General features: G+C 41.2%; 1 protein-coding gene across 3 annotated transcripts in view; it reads right to left on the bottom strand.

The window, feature by feature from the left end:
* Positions 1–19,311, bottom strand: part of LOC127009730 (beta-1,4-N-acetylgalactosaminyltransferase bre-4-like) — a 168,546-nt gene that overhangs the window by 84,962 nt on the left and 64,273 nt on the right. The window contains exon 2 of one of the 3 annotated variants that reach the window (XM_050883103.1): positions 5,966–6,204. The exons of 1 other annotated variant lie outside the window; for it this stretch is intronic. In XM_050883103.1, coding sequence (XP_050739060.1) covers positions 5,966–6,193 — 228 coding nt within the window. In that variant the 5' untranslated portion in view covers positions 6,194–6,204. Of the gene's footprint in view, positions 1–5,965; positions 6,205–19,311 lie in introns of those variants that run through there. One more of the 3 variants, XM_050883106.1, reaches the window with a different exon arrangement.

The following is a 19,311-nucleotide window of genomic DNA, read 5'->3' as shown; positions in this document are numbered from 1 at the left end:
GCCGCAATGTAAAAAAAAAAAATAAATAAATAAAAAATATTCTTGGCATCCTGCATATCCCGACGCTCTAGCGCTAAGGTTATTATTTCGGCTGATCAACCTTATAGGTTTTCAATATGGTAAAATAATCCCCATCTGGCACAGCCAGTTGCTTGTGTCGACTCAAATTTGATAGTCGGTTAGTAACGAGCACCCAGTGCTTCAAGTAAGTAGTAGCCCATGCTGCCCTCCCTTGCTGTCGCTGATATTGCTTTATTGTTTCTTGCTTCTAATTCAGCAGTTCTTAACCTGGGGGTCGTTATCTCCTGGGAACGAAGTAAGTTGTTTTGAGGTATGTTGGATTTTATTCGTATGGTGCAAGGTTTTCTGCATGTTATACCGTATCTACAACTTCTGTAATAAATTGTAAGTGGAAAGAGTTTACAATCTGTAATATCTTGCTAACAAGCTAATGAAGTAGTCAAGAGAAATACATAATAATTTTACTGTGTACTCTAATTAATAATTTTACTGTGTACACTACCTTATAATTTTTCATTTTGTTAAACGAGGCTATTATTTTGCATTTAGGAATACTATTCTATTATTTTGTATTCATGAACACTAGGCTATTATTTAGCAGTTAGGAATACTATTTTATTATTTTGCATTTATGAACACTAGGGTATTATTTTGCATTTAGGAATACTATTCTATTATTTTCCATTCATGAACACTAAGCTATTATTTAGCAGTTAGGAATAATATGCTATTATTATAAATTCATGAATATTAAGCTATTATTTTGCAGGTGGGCAGGGTAGCAGCGTGTGGCAGGACAGTGTGAGTGTGAGTGAGCGGTCACTCACCAACGGTTTTTCACACCCTCCCGCTCCCTCGCTGCCATCTCCCTTCCCGAAGCAGCAACACTGCCATACGCACGATGTACAAAGTCGCTCGCATGTACGCTCACATACACCGCGACCCCCTGCGTTTGACGAGGGTATGTAACCGCATACTGTGATGGTCTCTCACTTAACCGTGCGAATAATCGTGCAATTTGGCCAATGTCGCAGACTTCTGAGAAACTTTTTGAACATTTCAAAATGTTCGCGCGACGGGCCGGCACGTGCAAGTCATGCGAACTTTACCGCGCGACTATTGCGACTAATCGCGGGGATGTCGCTACGATGTCGAGCGTATATGCCGATTTCGGAAATTTTCAAAATCGCCAACCGTCGCAGAGCGAAATCGCAGATGTGTGATCCCAGCATTACCTCACTCGGGCCAAGGAAAGCTTCAATTGGAACGAACAATGTCAAACAGCTTTTGAGACAAGGAATGCCTTGCTAATGCGCCACTGCTAGCCACTGCTAGCCACAGCGCAAACTAACCAGCCATTCATAATAACTACCAACGCCAGTAACACCCATGTAGGCGGAGTCATAAGTCAGATCCAACCATGCGGAGTCACCAAACCTCTCGGCTATTTCTCGAAGAAATTAAATCACACTGAGTGCCGATACTCCGCCATTGACAAGGAAGCACTAGCGGTCCTGCTTACCTGTTGGCAGTTTCACCATTATTTGTGGGGTACTAGATTCACCATAGTAACTGACCATCAACCCCTTACCAGTATTTTTGAAAGGAAGACCAAATCTGCGAGAATGAACCAATGGACCTTAGAAATGAGAGAATACAACTAGTATGAGATACAGTATTTAAAGGGGAAGTACAACTTTGTGGCCGACCAACTTTCAAGGCCAGTGCTAATCATCCAACGTACTCCTGAAACCACATTCCTAGGTTTTCCCAAATTAGTCTTTAAAGAACATCAGAGAGAAGAAGTGAAATGGAGAGAATTTATTGAATATTTGGAAGGAAATTCTGTCCCTATTAAACATTATCATAAAACCATCTTGCAGCAATTTGAAATAAGGGATGAGATTCTATACTATGCTAGGGAAACAATTGATGGAGGCATACATTACACCCTGGTAGTACCTCACAACTTAAAGACCAAAGCTTTACAACACGCTCATGAAATATCAGGTCATTTAGGACAAAATAAAACTATAAAAAGGCAGAAGAGTTATTCTACTGGTGCAATTTGAAGGTAGAGGTCTGTAACTATGTAAAACAATGTCCGACTTGCCAACGATTTAAGGGTCAAGGATTGCAGCAGCCCTGGCGGGAATTACCATCAGTGGGGAAACCGTTAGAGAGAGTAGATGTCGATCTGACTGACCTGATTGCGGGAAGTTAGGGATACCGATATGTGTTCACCATCATTGATCATTACAGTCGATTTGTCAAATTCTACCCCCTTAAAACTAAGCACACACAACAAATGGTGGAGGCTCTAGGTCAGTATGTGGCTGACTATGGGACGCCCGAGGGGATGGTCCTCGACAATGGGGGCGAGTTCACTTTGAACGCCTTCCAAGACTTCTGCCAGCGACACCTCATAACACTGCACTACACTACCCCCTACCACCCCGCTGGAAATGCAGTCACGGAGAGAATGCATCGCACCCTCAAGGCAATCCTGGCTGCATTGTACCAGGGTCATCCCTTACGATGGCCCCGACTTCTCCAGACGTGCCAGTCCACCATAAATGCAGCTGTCCACACCAGTACTGGCCAGCAACCGTATTTCGCATTTTTTTCGCGACACACTTCCCGAACAATCGGTACCCGCCTACCTGTCATAGACGGAGAGGAGGACGCTGTTGCGGTTGCACACCGCATCATTTGGGAAACCCACAAACGAATGACCTGAAAGTACCGGAGTGTGGTGAATAGGAAGCGCAAGGACCAGAGGGTGGGAAAGGACGCTTTGGTGTGGGTTCAGCGAGAGACAACACAGTCAGGGGTGTGTAAAAAACTAAGTGTCCGATGGAACGGTCCATATCGGGTAGTGGAAGTGTTGCGGGATGGTGGTGCATATGTGGTAAAGGACCCATTTACGGGCCAAATGTTACAGCGAGCGGCGGAGAAAGTTAAGCCATTCCAAGGAGACGAGCAATGGTTGTTGGAGCCTCAAGACACGACTTTCCACGCTGACGTGGCAACCGAGGTTTTACCCCCCAGAGTGCGCAGACACCCAAGACGCTACACTGAAGAATGTTAGGAGTGCTTAGAATGTTTATCAGGCTTGTAGTAATCCTGTGGTGCGCTAACCCACCTGGCGGAGAGAATGAAAGGAAGCACTAAGGAAACGGAAGGAAGGAGTGCATGAATAAGTAGTTGTGATAAATAATTTGTGAGTTCATGTGATATGGTAACCACTTTATTTCGCAGAATGTTAACTGCAACCAACAGCCAACACGGGCCATGCCGCAGTGGATCCACTTCAGGACGTGGCAAGCGCTCGTACCCACACCTTAGGAGACCTGACCAGAATGAGAGGTTGGAATGAATGAGGGAGTGAATGTTGACCAGCGTGAAAGGAATGGGTGACTGAGGTGCCAAATCTTCCCATGGAGAGTGCCAGGGGACTTAAGGTTAAGCCCCCACACTGACGGCGGACCAAGAGGTTGGTTGGGGTGGAACTACCCATCACTAATATTGGTGTTATGTCTCAAAGAGACATTGTGGAGTTGTGATCCGACTGAGGTCACTGTTTAGGGTTAATGACCTCCGTCCAGAGTCATGTTAAGTGCCAGGGTTTACTACAGTCAGGGAGGTGATAACGCCTTACGTGGGAAGGGCGGAGTGAAACTGAATTGTGAAGGAAGGATTTATGAGGTGAAAAATTCTTTGTGGAGGGAATATGTCGTGTAATGCGGGGAAAACCAGAACAATCGATCATCTTAAAAAATTAAGGTATTAACTGTGAATCATGTGATAGTGCGGCAGGGCAGACATTCAGATAGACAGACGAACCAGTGATGGGTCAGCATCGCGTGATTCTGACTCATCGTGAAGGTGCCGAATGATTGTTAGTTTTTTTTTATCATGGAGAACGAAGGAGAAGAATTTTTCACCTAAGTCACGTGGGAGAGAGAAACGGCTGTCTCTGAACTCCTTCTGAGATAGTGGAGCAGGCCAAGTATCTGTAACTACAACCACCGGTAGTATCCTAGTTTAGCCGGCGGCCACGCCAAAGGGGGGAGGAGGAAGCGAGTAGGGAAGGCAGTGACAACTGGCTCTCAGACGAGCTCTGAGCCTCTTCCTACGCAGGTACATGTGAAATTAACTCCTAGGGTCAGTGATTATTTAGTGTGTTACAATGTTATTATTACCTATAACGATTAAACTCAGACGAGCTCTGGCCTCTTCCTACGCAGGTCCCCTACTGACTGAGCGATTACCCCTTTGTTGTGTAGTGATTAAAGTATGTGAAATTTCCCTTTGTTGTGCGGATCTATGATCACCCTCTGGTATCTTAGATCCGCACGAATGTCTCATCCCATGAGCAACTCAGTAAGCACTTATCAGTGATAGAAGAGATAAATTTTCAGTGTCTTTTGTATATTCTCTTGTTTGTGTGGATTCATGACCACCCTCTTGGTGTCTTGAACCCCCACAACTGGGTCAGCATCGCGTGATTCTGACTTAACGTGAAGGTGCCGAATGATTGTTAGTTTTTTGTGGACACATCGGTGGTAGGGAAACATTTTCCTGTAATAATTATGCATCATTGAACCATGATTAGGGTAGCTTGTTATTTAGCAACGGTTAGGTATTTAAGCTATATATATATATATATATATATATATATATATATATATATATATATATATATATATATATATATATATATATATATATATATATATATATATATATATATATATATATATATATATATATATATATATATATATATATATATATATATATATATATATATATATATATATATATATATATATATATATATATATATATATATATATATATATATATATATATATATATATATATATATATATATATATATATATATATATATATATATATATATATATATATATTTGTAATAGTCTGATCTGTGATGAGTGTGCCCTTGTAAGGTGAATAGGAGTGATGAGTGATAATTAGGATTGTTATATAATTTCAGCATAACTCGCTACAATTACCAACAGAATGATGAATTGTAAATAATATTGTTACTTAACTTCAATAAGCTCGCTACCATTACCAATATTATCTTACTATCAAGTGTGCTTCATAGTTGTTAGGGTTACACAACACAAGGTTAAATTATTATGAGGTTTATTCACATTCTGTTGGTAATGGTAGTGAGCTTACTGAAGTTAAGTAACAATATTATGGACAACTCATTATTCTAATGAGTTGTCCATAATATTGTTACTTAACTTCAGTAAGCTCACTACCATTACCAACAGAATGTGAATAAACCTCATAATAATTTAACCTTGTGTTGTGTAACCCTAACAACTATGAAGCACACTGGATAGTAAGATAATAAAAACAGAGGATCGAAGCTGAAGGCAACACACAACTAGGTAAATACAACTAGGTAAATACACACCACTCCATAGCTCAGTTGGTTAAAGCGCTGCACTGCCAGTCTTCATGACCTGGCAGGCGGAGGTTCGAGCCCTGCTCAGGCAGGGATTTTTCTGCTGACAAGGAGTGGTTACTGTCCCCCTCCTGAGCAAGAGGTATGGGGGGTGTGGTGTGTGAGGTCCTAGCAGTACCCAGAGATCGACTATAATGAGCCTTGCTCCTGTCCAGAGGGTACTTGATGGCGATTACGAGTCCAACTCATGATCAGGCAGTGGTGAATTACACACACACACACACACACACACACACACACACAAATTTATAGATTTTTTGGAATGGATTAAGGGAAGAAGTGTCTGCACAAAATGTTCAGAAAATATAAGAGAGACTGGACAAATTTACATACGGAAACAAAAACACTACGAGCATAGCCATTTGCATTATAATAAAGTAAATATAACAAGGTAAATAAATACACACACACACACACACACACACCACTCACCTGAGAATCTAAGAGAAGTGGCCCAGCAGCAGAGGTGGTGGCTGTAGTGTTGACGTAAAAAAGGGACTCTGAATTACGATAAAATAGCACATTGAGGGAAAGTTGGCCAAACACCAGCACTGCTACAACCAGAAGCAGCAGCCGTTTCAACCTCGGCCGGCATACGCTAACTGTCGGAGGTCTGCCTCCGCTACCCTCAGCAACTCCATGGGTTTCCACCGGACCCATTAGAAACCAGCCTGCAGGAGAGATGCACATTTGTTACTACAAACACTCAAGCAGCTTAAGTTCAACAATTTTAAAATGACAAACAAATATCATGCCGCCAATATGTCTGCAATATCAGTGCAAAGATGCTGCGGTGAAGCCACGATCCGCGGGCTTCATGTGGTGCTGTCTGCCCTGTGCAGTCTGGTGCCATTTCTCTTGACTGGGAAAGGGGGCTGGTTGTCCCTATTTGGAAAAGTAAAGGGGACCAAAAGGGCAGCAACAATTACTGTGGTATTACACTACTCGGTGTGCCGGGAGAAGTGCCCGCTCATTTGTTGCGGATGTGAATTAAATTTAATCTGCAAACATTTCACACACTTGAGCAGTTATAGTTCACGAATGCCAAATCAACAATTGACCGGGTCCTAGCACTTCATATCCTTGTGGAACGCTGATGTGTTTTGATAGGGTCTGCAAACAGCTTATGTCAATCTCAAGAAGGCTTTAAACTCAGTGCATCAAAAGGCACTCTGGGACGTTCTATGAATCCGTGGATTTCCTGCAAGGAATACTGACCTGATGACTGGCCTTTACTCTGGGACTGAATGTTCTGTGAATTGTGAGGGAGGTGTTTCTGGCTTCTTCCCTGTTAATTCAGGAGTGAGGCAGGGGTGCATTCTTGCTCCAAAACTTTTCAACATTTGCATGTACTGGATTTTCAACAAAGTTGTTGATCAAATTCATAGCAGAGCATCTGTCGATGACACCAAGGTCAATAACCTTGTGTTTGCTGATAATGCAGTACTTCTCAGAATCGCTGGAGATCTTGATGTTGGCTCTCGAAGTGTTACATGCAGTTAAGTGGAAGGAAGAAGCTAATGTGGGCATGATCATCATGGCTCCAAAGATGGGAGGACAGGAGTGTCTACTCAAACCTTGTCAGAGAACATTGCTGTGAAGACCAGGAGAAAAAGAAAAGATATTTTAAACTTTGCTCCCACAGCATGAGGTGTTATCTTGTCAATTAAATAGTAAACAAAGCAGCTCTACCAGTCCACTTTACGAGTCTCTTGGTAGGCCACAGTAGTTCCACTAATCCACATTCCTCAGCTACTGCCGTCATCTGTTTGTTTACATAAAGACGCAAAGTTGTTCGTACCCACAACCGTTGGAGAAAAACAGTCAGTGTGACACCGCCTATTGCACCTTTAACTCTCATCCGTACAGGTACGATAAAATTAAATTAAGTTTTCGTCTATATTTTATGTTTAGCACTGTATTTATCTTTTTTGTGTGTTAGATATTCATTGGTTTTGTGTTATGAATTTATGCACAAAGTACTGTTGTAAAAGTTTAAATAAGCAATCATCTGGGGTCCAGGAATGGATTAATCCATCTTACATTGATTCCTATGGGGAAAATTGCTTCGGTTTACAAACATTTCGGGTGACGTACGGCCTTCAAGAACTGTTTATATATATATATATATATATATATATATAATATATATATATATGTATATATATATATATATATATATATATATATATATATATATACATATATATATATAGTATATATATATATATATATATATATATATATATATATATATATATATATATATATATATATATATATATATATATATATATATATATATATATATATATATATATATATATATATATATATATATATATATATATATATATATATATATATATATATATATATATATATATATATATATATATATATATATATATATATATATATATATATATATATATATATATATATATATATATATATATATATATATATATATATACAATCAAACCTCGGTATACGAGTGCCTTAGTTTATGAGCGTTTAGATTTACGAACAAAAGAAAATCACTAAAATGCCTTGGTTTACGAGCGATGACTTGGTGTACGAGCCGAAGACGTGAGCGTGGGTTCCCGTTGTTCACCGCAAGACGAGAGTGCTCAGAGCGGAAAACAATGGGAATAGGATCTCAAGCTAGTATCACATTTGGCCTTTTTCCTCCAACCACGTTGGCGGTAGGCGCAACAGGCAACTACAACTTTAAGCCGTTATCTGGCGATCAAGAATTACCCCAGAGGGAGCAAGAATTATATAAATCTTACGAAATGCTTGAGAGTCTTGTTCTAGTGCTCTTGGCAAGAATCAGGAGTGTGGCACAAGCCACGGCGGAGGTGATGACACACGTAAACACACCGCGCCGCACCTCCCTAGGCCTATGGCGATGACCATTTCCTGAGCTTTCTATGGATAACCCTGCCAGGTGGGGGTGGATATAGAGTTCACGAAGTTACTGTTGTGTTACTGCTGCACCACAGAGCATTTGAAAGCATCATTGTAGGATAAGTAAGAACTTTCCAGTATGAGAGTGGAGTCTAACGGAGGGATTATCAGTCAATCTCTTCTCTCTTCATCGAAGCGTCGCTTAGAGTGTTTCCGTCAGGAGGTATAAGCAAACGCTCACTTCTCTTCCCCCTTGGAAGCTATCTTCCCATGTAGTGTTGGCACTGCTGCAACTCAAACAAACATTGAAAACCAAAACATTAATGCATTTTAGGTACATTTCTATAATGGACAATATTATGTGGCTAATATTTATATAAACAGTGTTTGATGCAGTGACATGCACTATATATAGCAGAAAATTTTATATTGATGCGCTGGTTGGTACCCATGGCGACATCTGTTTACAAGGCTGCCCGAGCTAAGGGTTGCTAACTGGCATTTTTCATCACATTATCTTTTTGAAAATCACAAAATAACATGCGGGATAAATTTTGTGGACATGTGTGACCAAATACAAAAGGTGGACAGCACTGACGATATCTCCTTGGATGCTTTATTTGATTACCTACAACCTGCAGGTGCTGGTCGATACAGGCAGCCTACACACACACACACACACACACACACACACACACACACACACACACACACACACACAGATACACATAGGAAATTTGGTAATAAACCTCAGTTTGGCTATGTATATTCATGGATTTGGTAAGCACCCACTCATGAGACTTGGCAACTCTACGCGGGCAACGGTTTCCCATCTTGGAGGAAGTATTATTAATTATTATTCCTCCAAGGTTCCAATGTTGGCTTATATTATTATAAGAACAGTGAAGTCCGGATGAATGTAGATATGGAGACAAGACTATTAGATCTTAGCTCGGGCCCGGTAGACTATAAATAGGTATATAGTAAATACAAATAGGTAAACACACACACACACACACACACACACACACACACACACACAGGAAATTTGGTAATAAATTGCTCAGTTTGGCTATGAATTTTCATGAATTTATGAAGCGCCCACTCATGAGACTTGGCAACCTACGCGGACGGTGGGTTCCAATGTTGGCTCATAATATTATAGGAACCGTGAAGTCTTGAATAAACAGAAAAATATTGTTTCTCGCATTGTATGACTTTTTATATAAGGCCCAGAAAATATAGATTGTTCTTATACCCAATTAATAATACAGCAACATGGAAAACTGTTGTAATAAATCATTAAATGTGCAAAAATATTGGTGAAGAGCTGCCATTCAGCTGCTCTTCCCGAAGAGAGAGAATTATTTCGTTACCTTCCCGCTCGCCGCTTCGCGCGCTGCATCAAAGACACTCCTCGTCACTGATAATACCGTTTGGTCCACGAAACCTGCTTTCCTCACGGGAAGGGGGAAGAGATTGAGTCCCTTTAAAGAGATAGTCCCGACATAGGCGGCCCTGTGTATAAGGCTGCTGGGCGCCATTTTTGGCCCTTCGAGCACCGTGCCGACTTTGAATTGAGGTGATAAAAACATAATTTTACCTACTTTGGAAGCAGATTCGGCTGCTTTTTAATGTAACAATGCCTTGCTGCCTAGCCTTCGGCTGTAGCAACATGCCACAGAGGGGATACAAAGTGTATAATTTAACTGCAAGGCCGCTGAGAAGACAGAGGTGTGCTAACAGTCAGTCGTCTTAGGAGGAAACCATCGGTTATGACAGCAAAACACACACACTGCCATTGCGTGTGTCTTGCTGTCATAACCGCCCTCCCTTTGTACTGTCTATGGAAAATTGGAAATCTTTGTGAGAGAGGCACAGCTACAAGGATTGAAACAATCATTCACATCAGATCCAGCCATCGAAGCTGATGAGGGAAGCTGTGGCCATTATGGCCAAAATTATTGGATGTGATCTCTCCCACAGGGCTCTAGCTGTTATTACAGACTCACAATGGATATGTCACACTCATCAAGGCCACAGTCTAATAGACTGGACGTGTTACAAGAGTTTAATGAACAGAAGCTAGCTTTTGGTGAGCCATACCTGTTTGAAGCTGATGAAGGAAGCTGTGGCCCTTATGGCCAAAATTATTGGATGTGATCTCTCCCACAGGGCTCTAGCTGTTATTACAGACTCACAATGGATATTTCACACTCATCAAGGCCACAGTCTAATAGACTGGACGTGTTACATGAGTTTAAACAGGTATGGTGAGCCATACCTGTTTTGGTAAAACTCTAGAATCACACCCAACTCACTCTAAAAGTTAACATATTATTTGTTGAGACTGTATTTGCTTATTATCACTCTGGTAACCGTTTCCATTATTATTACTCGTTTATGAGATTTTAAAATGCAGGGAAATATTACTATTTCAGCGGCGATAGGTTAGGTTACTATTTGCTCATGTATGTGAAGGGTCTTCATCTAAGAACTCCTCTAGGTTTGGTTCTAAGTGCATCTTTATTTAATAGCCTAATGTATATAGTTCCACAGTCTTCATTTTCATGGGTACCAATGTCATTATAATATGTTGAAGACATGTGCATTTTCCTACAGTATTCTCTAAACCTACAGCTATTTTGACCCTCAAGCAAAATGAAACACGTTTACATGGTCTTAGTATTTTACTGTATTATTTCTTAATCAACAATAAGTATTTAAATTAAATTAAATGTTATTGAATTATAATCATTGATGACTTATCTTCACAATACCTTGGAATCGCACAGAACACTTATTGCAGCAAATGTTTTTTTTTTTTTTTTTTTTACGTCGCGGCCTATAGCGCCAGTAGGCTTCTTCCTGATGGTCGGCCCAAGGCTTCTTCCCGGTGGGACCTGATGGTCGGCCCAGCCCGTTCTGGCGCAGGCGAGTGTTTATAGTGGCGCCATCTTGCATTGGCTCATGCTGCACTCCCGGAGCTTATCTTTAATCCTAGAATCTAGAGTCCGGGTTAATAGGTGGTCTTCTGGACAAAATGTGGGTACTTTTAAGCCACTCGGCGGCGGCTGAAAAATCCCAGCTTGGTAGCACCGGGCGGGGATTGAACTCGCGTCCTCCTGAACGCGGTGCTGTTACTCTGCCGACTCAGCCACCGCCTCCCCTGTGTGTGTGTGTGTGTGTGTGTGTGTGTGTGTGTGTTAACACAATAAAGAGAGCAGCACGGCGAGTAATGGAATCAAGGCCCCCTCCACCCCCAGATAATTAGTTTACACTAATTTTCTCTCCATATGCTAAAGTTTACTGCAAGCAGGTAATGGAAAGGAAGCAAAGTGCCTTTGCATTGATGGAGCTTGGATAGTGTGTCAGCCACGTGGCCCATGACAAGTATATCAAGGCTCATGACGTTCAGGAGGCAGCGTCCCTCCCTGCAAGCAAGGGTCAGGTGATGAAGGGATATGTAGGTAATAGAAAGACTTCCCCAACTGCTGCCGATAATGTTTTACAGCGATAAATTTTGTTAAATTCATTAAACAAAGCAGCATCACTGGTTGCCAACCAAGTTGGTTACCACGCTCCAAGAAGAGGGGGGGGGGGGTATTGGGTGTCTTGGTGTCTTGCCGACTGTCTGGGACATTCGGCCAACTAGTTGCCAGCATGTCGTGCTACCCCTCACGACTCCAGACTCCCGTCACGACGTCGGCGCAGCATTCAGCAACAGTCTCAAGACCTCTTTCAAGACATGCCCGACCCTTTCACATCAACACCCAAGACCTCGTGTACCCCAGAGTCGTGGGTAGTCGTGGCCCAGAGTCGGCACAATGTGAACGGGGCTTAAGGCTTTTCATCTCATCAGCTCTCCTCCTCTTACTGATAGTCTTCTACCTCTTAAATTCCGCCGCCATGTTGCCGCTCTCTCTATCTTCTATCGATATTTTCACGCTGACTGCTCTTCTGAACTTGCTAACTGTATGCCTCCCCCCCTCCCGCGGCCTCGCCGCACACGACTTTCTACTCAAGCTCATCCCTTTACTGTCCTTGGCGCCGGATCCAGAGAGAAGACTGCTTACCGACATCGGTATCGTTACCGAGCGTTTGCCCGGACGACATCACTAAATTCAGATCCAAAGAGGAGACTTAACGATATCGCTCGGGCCTCGCAACTTCAGAAAGCCAACTGAATGGGTAAGCGCCACGATGATGTCATCCGACTCGACAGCCAATCACAGCAATTCTTTGAAAAATTTTCAGCCAATCATACGGATGCCTCATTCAGCTGTGGCGGCCAACGTTGCCAGATTGTCGTATATACATATATATATATATATATATATATATATATATATATATATATATATATATATATATATATATATATATATATATCTATATATATAGATATATATAGATATATATATATATATATATATATATATATATATATATATATATATATATATATATATATATATAATCAGAGCTGGGCACTTCCAATCATCAGTCCGATCATCCGATCTTCCGATTTGATCGGAACAGCATTTAGCGGTCGGAATGCAAAGATTGGATCATCTTTGTATGAGGTAATCGGACTGTGGAGATCGGAACTTCACAAACTAACTTCCAATCACCGATCACAGAAAATAACGTGGTCAACGTTGTCATGGCAACAAGTGACTGCGGACTTCTTACAATTATTTTTATACACGTTGCTGAATGGTTACTTCAATAAGGTTCTTTATTTATAAAATTAAGCGATAATTATTGATCGTTAATTTATTTAATCCTGGTAAGGTATCGTGAACGAGACACGCAGGCGCAAAGTCGCTTTATTTGCTTGGCGGGACTTGTTACACGACGCCATGACAGTGTGGTGTGGGCTGCAGTAGTGGGCTTCCGCTCACTCCAGTAACCGAGTGGCCTGCCCCAGTTGTCAGTTATGCATTTTCTGATGCATTGTTACCACCCTCTAATGGCGGCAGTTCCAGTTCCTTTTCGGGAAACCAACAAGACCTAAGCTAAAAGGGGGGGGAGGGGGCTTCGCCCCGCCTCGACCTCCCCACCTTCTTAACTGGTGCCTTCCCTCGACCCCCCCCCCCCCCACACACACACACCCGTCGGGGTACCCCCGCAACAAGAGGAGGAGGAGGAAGGAGGTCTCGCGAGACAGCGCAACATGCCGCCCAGACCACGGCACCAAACTAACGCCCCATACCCCTCCCATCAAAGAACTTATCTAACCATCTTCTTGAATGTATTTATCGTGTTGGCGCTCACCACATGACTTCTACGTCTGTTCCACTCATCCACCACTGTTGGTAAACCAATTCTTGCCTATGTCTTTGTTGAACCTGAATTTATCCAACTCAAACCCATTGCTACGCGTCTTACCCGGTGTGGTGTCATCTGCCATCCACGTATCCTAAGACATCCCATCCAATCTGCGCATGCGCGGGATTTGTTTACAAACAAAGGGTGGATCCATTGCGACACGGTACCGTGCCTTTGTCGACTGCCTATAGCAATATGTCCCACCTGAGTTTGTTTTTTTATCTTTTTAAAAGTAAATGTTGACGTATGTTTTGAATTTGAAAATTGCTTGAAATATGAAAGTTTCTTCCTGCACCCTTTGTATGTCAGTAAATGAGGTAAATGAGGTATGTCGGTAAATGTGATAAATGAGATAACCTGCCCCCTAGTATGTCGGTAAATGTGATAAATGAGATAACCTGCACCCCTTGTATGTCGGTATATGTGATAAATGAGATAACCTACACTCCTTGTATGTCGGTAAATGTGATAAATGAGATAACCTGCACCCCTTGTATGTCGGTATATGTGATAAATGAGATAACCTACACACCTTGTATGTCGGTAAATGTGATAAATGAGATAACCTACACCCCTTGTATGTCGGTAAATGTGAGAAATGAGATAACCTACACCCCTTGTATGTCGGTAAATGTGAGAAATGAGATAACCTACACCCCTTGTATGTCGGTAAATGTGAGGAATGAGATAACCTACACCCCTTGTATGTCGGTAAATGTGAGAAATGAGATAACCTGCACCCTTTGTATCTCGGTAGATGTGATTAATGAGATACCCTACACCCATTGAATATCGGTAAATGTGATAGGTGAGGTACCCTACACCCCTTGTATGTCGGTAAATGTGATATATGAGGTAACTTTTTTGTTTGTTTACATCTCAGCCTATAGCGCCGGTAGGCTTTCTTCAGGGGCCTGGTGGTCGGCCCAAGCCCGTCATGGCGCAGGCAATTTTTATAGTGGCGCTAGTTATGCTTGGCTCATGCTGCCCCCTGGAACTCATTTTTGATTCGCTTGTGCGGTTTCTTCTAGAATCCGGGATGATAGGCGGTCTTCTGGACAGCCTGTGGGTAGTCTTAAACCACTCAGCGGTGACTAAAATATCCCAGGTGGTAGCTTGGGGATTCGAATAGACATTGTCCATGGCGTGATGAATGCTGGCCCCGCACGCTAATCACTTAGCCACCACCTACCCTTGTATGTCAGTAAATGTAAAAAATGAGATAACCTAAACCCCTTGTATGTCGGTAAATGTGATAAATGAGGTAACCTGAAACCTTGTATGTCAGTAAATGTGATAAATGAGATAACCTGCACCCCTTGTATGTCGGTAAATGTGATAAATGAGATAACCTACACCCCTTGTATGTCGGTAAATGTGATAAATGAGATAATCTACACCCCTTATATGTCAGGATATGTGATCAATGAGATAACCTACACCCTCTTCTGATTGATGGTCATGTTTCTCAGATTCTCTCCATTTAATGGTAGGTTATCTGAATTATGGGGTCCATATCATTCTTGAATTTGGCCATTTTCCCATAAAAGCTGCCATGCTGTCTTGCCGCCATCTTGCCTTTACAAACTACGATATCAACACTGTGTTTGTAAACATCGGGTTACGCGCATGCGCAGATCAGGATGGGATGTCTTGGGATACGTGGATGGCAGATGACACAACACCGGCTCACTTAAAATCAAAACCTTATTGCTTATGTTCTTCTTGTAAATAATTTATTTATGGACCAATATCTTTTATTCGAAAAGCTATTTATTCAGGAAGGGTAGGAGATTAAGGATTACTATCGCTCGTTTATTTATAGAATAGTAAAAAATATTTCCTAGATATCGATGATAAAATATTAAAAATTTGAAAAATGTTTGTTAAAAATCTAAATCAACTTCAAACAAAAGTTAAAATAGCGAACATAATTCCTTTTTCATACTTTCAGTAATTGAATAAAAAGAGTAGACTTAAGGTGCTATCACACGGGCAACTTTACTGGCATCTTGCCGCCAATATGGGCATCTTGACGTCAGTATTGGTGGCTAAACGCCTCCAAACACGAGACGCCAATTATAGTCATCTTGAAGCCAGTACTGGCGTCTTTGTTTACACTTTCAGCTGCTGTGTGGGCACTGTCTAGCCATGGAGCAAATTATTAGGTCCAAGGATGATCTTGCCACCCTCTGTGAGCTCTATCACGAAAACAAGTGTCTGTGGCATACCATAGCTGGGCGTTATCGCGATAAGTTATCGCGATACTTTATCGCTGATAACAAAATCGGATTATCGACCATCCGCTTCTTATTTAAATATATATCGGTATCTTCGTTACTTTTGTAACCAAACTAGCGATAATCGCTACTTTTTTTCCGCCTCTCAGAAAAAAACGTTGTCTCCTTACTGCGCATGCGTGGCCCAGTGTTGCATGAAAAAACTTCGGGGTATGAAATATCTTCGGAGATGAGATTTCATACTTAGATCATGAAAATTAAAACACTAGGTTATTTTTTTATGCTACTCAAAAATCAATATATCATTGAGAAAAATCATTTAACTTTGCCCCAAAAATGATTATTCACTGCCTCAAATTTGATATTCCATATTCGTTTGTGACCATGCCATGATATTGAAGGCACCCGGTGTTGTGTTATTTGGTGTCTCATAGTCAAAAGCTGGCGATTTTGTTTACAAACACTGGTCTCTCGTGAGCTGCGGATGCTCAGACCATTAAGTGTAGACCTGTACAGTATCACAATGCTTTTTTAACACATTACGAGTTGCTGGAAAGCTGAATCAAACAAACAGTACCACCATCCTCGCTGTTTCTAGAACGACGTACACTGTACATATAAATACAACTCGTACAGAGTGTCGTTCTAGAAACAGCGAGGATGGTGGTATTGTTACTATATGTCTGATTCAGCCTTCCAGCAACTCTTAATTACGGTTTAAAATCTTTATGAGACTGTACAGGTCTACGCTTGCTGGTCTGAGCATGCATCGTTCACGAGAGACCAGAGTTTGTAAACAATTTTTGACGGTGGGGACGCCAAATAACACAACACCGGTTCAGGCATTTCTAGTACTACCGTCCATATGTACGTGTCAACGTGTGGTTTTAAGGTTTTGTAAGTTTCCTAAAATACAGATCATGAAAATTTGAATTTATCAATGTTGTTCTATCTGAAATATCAATATAGTATCGTTTTCGCCTATCGGACTTATCGCTAGCTAGTATCGGAATTGTGGATTTATATCGGGTATCGGTTATCGGTTATCGCCTATATTTGTGTCTCTAGTTAACGAATATCGGTTATCGCCGTTAAGGTTTTTCATTATCAGTTATCGGTTATCGGGAATAAGGTTTTCTGTTATCGTGCCCAGCTATGTGGGATACCAGGGATGAAAACTATTCGAAGAAAAATATGTAGAGAGAAATTTTCAAGAAATTAGCAAAAGCTCTGAAGGAGTATCCAAACTTAGGACCTGTAACGCCTGGTAAATCCTTTTATTTTATACTCGATATATGTTTAGCATCCAGTTTGTTTTGATCTGTGCTGAGGCCGAAAACATCTGTTGCGCGTGTGATAGGAAGAGTGCTCCTTGCCACCGGTACCGGCGGCTACATGCCAATAAAAGACACCAGAAGATGTCCGTGTGATAGCACTTTTAAATAAATGTCTAAAATAAGAAGTTAAGATTTTCCTTACCATGTCCTATATACCAAAAGAAAAAGCAAAAATAAAGATATTTATAAGCAAATAATTAAGTTATTACTTATTTGAAATTATTACTTAATGAACGCCTAAAATAGGTGTTTCTTGTAATTATTATTTAAAAAAATAATAGTAATTATTATAGGTTTCAATGATCGGATGATCGGAATGGTGATCGGAACAGCCGTACTTAAAAAATGATCGGATGATCGGAATCAGATCAGTTGCCCAAACTGATCGGATGATCGGGGATCGGAACAGCAAAAAAGTGATCGGTGCCCATCACTGATATATATATATATATATATATATATATATATATATATATATATATATATATATATATATATATATATATATATATATATCTCTTTCTCTCTCTCTCTCTCTCTCTCTCTCTCTCTCCTCACTCTCACGCACACTGGCAATATTTTTTCACTCATTACATTCAGAAACACAAAACAACACCTGAGTGACAGAGAGAGAGAGAGAGAGAGAGAGAGAGAGAGAGAGAGAGAGAGAGAGAGAGAGAGAGAGAGAGAGAGAGAGAGAGAGAGAGAGAGAGAGAGAGAGAGAGAGATTTACATAGATTTACATAGAAAATCAGACCACACAGACCCCATGGTCCAGACTTGGTGGTCTGTCCTTAAACCTAAGTGATTTTACATTAATCAGAAGACTCCAAAACGTTGCATTTCTACTCTAGTTGATATTAAGTTGAAGGAAGTGACGGTCGAGCTTATTTTTGAAGGAGTCAATCGTGTTACACTGGACCACTGATGGTGGAAGCTTATTCCATTCTCGCACTACAACGTTGGTGAAGAAAAATTTGGTGCAGTTTGAATTTACTTGTCTACATCTGAGTTTTACGCCATTGTTCCTCGTGCGCAAAGTGTCATCGATCATAAACAATGTTGATCTGTCTACATTCGTGAAACCATTAAGTATTTTAAAACATTCAATCAGTTTTCCTCGGAGGCGACGTTTCTCAAGAGAGAACATGTTAAGGGTAGAAAGCCTTTCTTCGTAGGATTTGTTGCGCAAGGAAAGGATCATTTTCGTTGCCCGACGCTGAACACCTTCTAATTTAACAATATCCTTTGCATGGTGGGGAGACCAAAACTGTACCGCATATTCCAAGTAGGGTCTGACTAAACTGTTGTAGAGCGGGAGTATTACATCTTTATTCTTGAATAAAAAGTTTCTTTTAAAGAAGCCCAACATTGTGTTCGCTTTATTTGCTGCATCGATGCATTGCTGTGAGAATTTGAGGTTTGACGCGATTTTGACCCCCAAGTCCTTGACGCGTTGAACGCTTGTGAGTTTAACGCCGCGCATTTCGTATTCGAACTTCTTATTCCTCGTTCCAACTTGAAGGACCTGGCACTTGTCTACGTTAAAGGGCATCTCCCATCTATCCGACCAAGCTGAAATTTTGTGCAAATCCTCTTGGAGGCTTTGCCTGTCTTCGTCAGTCAGAACCGAGTTACCAATCTTTGTGTCGTCTGCAAATTTACTAATGCGGTTATTGAGTCCAACATCCACGTCGTTGATGTAAATAATGAAGAGCACTGGGCCAAGAACCGAGCCCTGAGGGACGCCACTAGTGACAGGCGCCCACTCTGAGTTAAATCCGTCAATCACTACTCTTTGTTGTCTGTTGCTCAACCAATTCGCGATCCATTGGTTTACTTGACCGTCAATACCTATTTGCTTTAATTTGTAAAGTAATTTATGATGCGGGACTTTATCAAACGATTTCTGGAAATCAAGATAGGCTACGTCCAGTGATTTGGTTACGTCATA

This window comes from Eriocheir sinensis, chromosome 41 (assembly GCF_024679095.1).
Source record: "Eriocheir sinensis breed Jianghai 21 chromosome 41, ASM2467909v1, whole genome shotgun sequence".
Lineage (NCBI taxonomy): Eukaryota > Metazoa > Arthropoda > Malacostraca > Decapoda > Varunidae > Eriocheir > Eriocheir sinensis.
The sequence above is the reverse complement of the archived record's forward strand: the minus strand, read 5'-3'. Positions and strand labels throughout refer to the sequence as shown.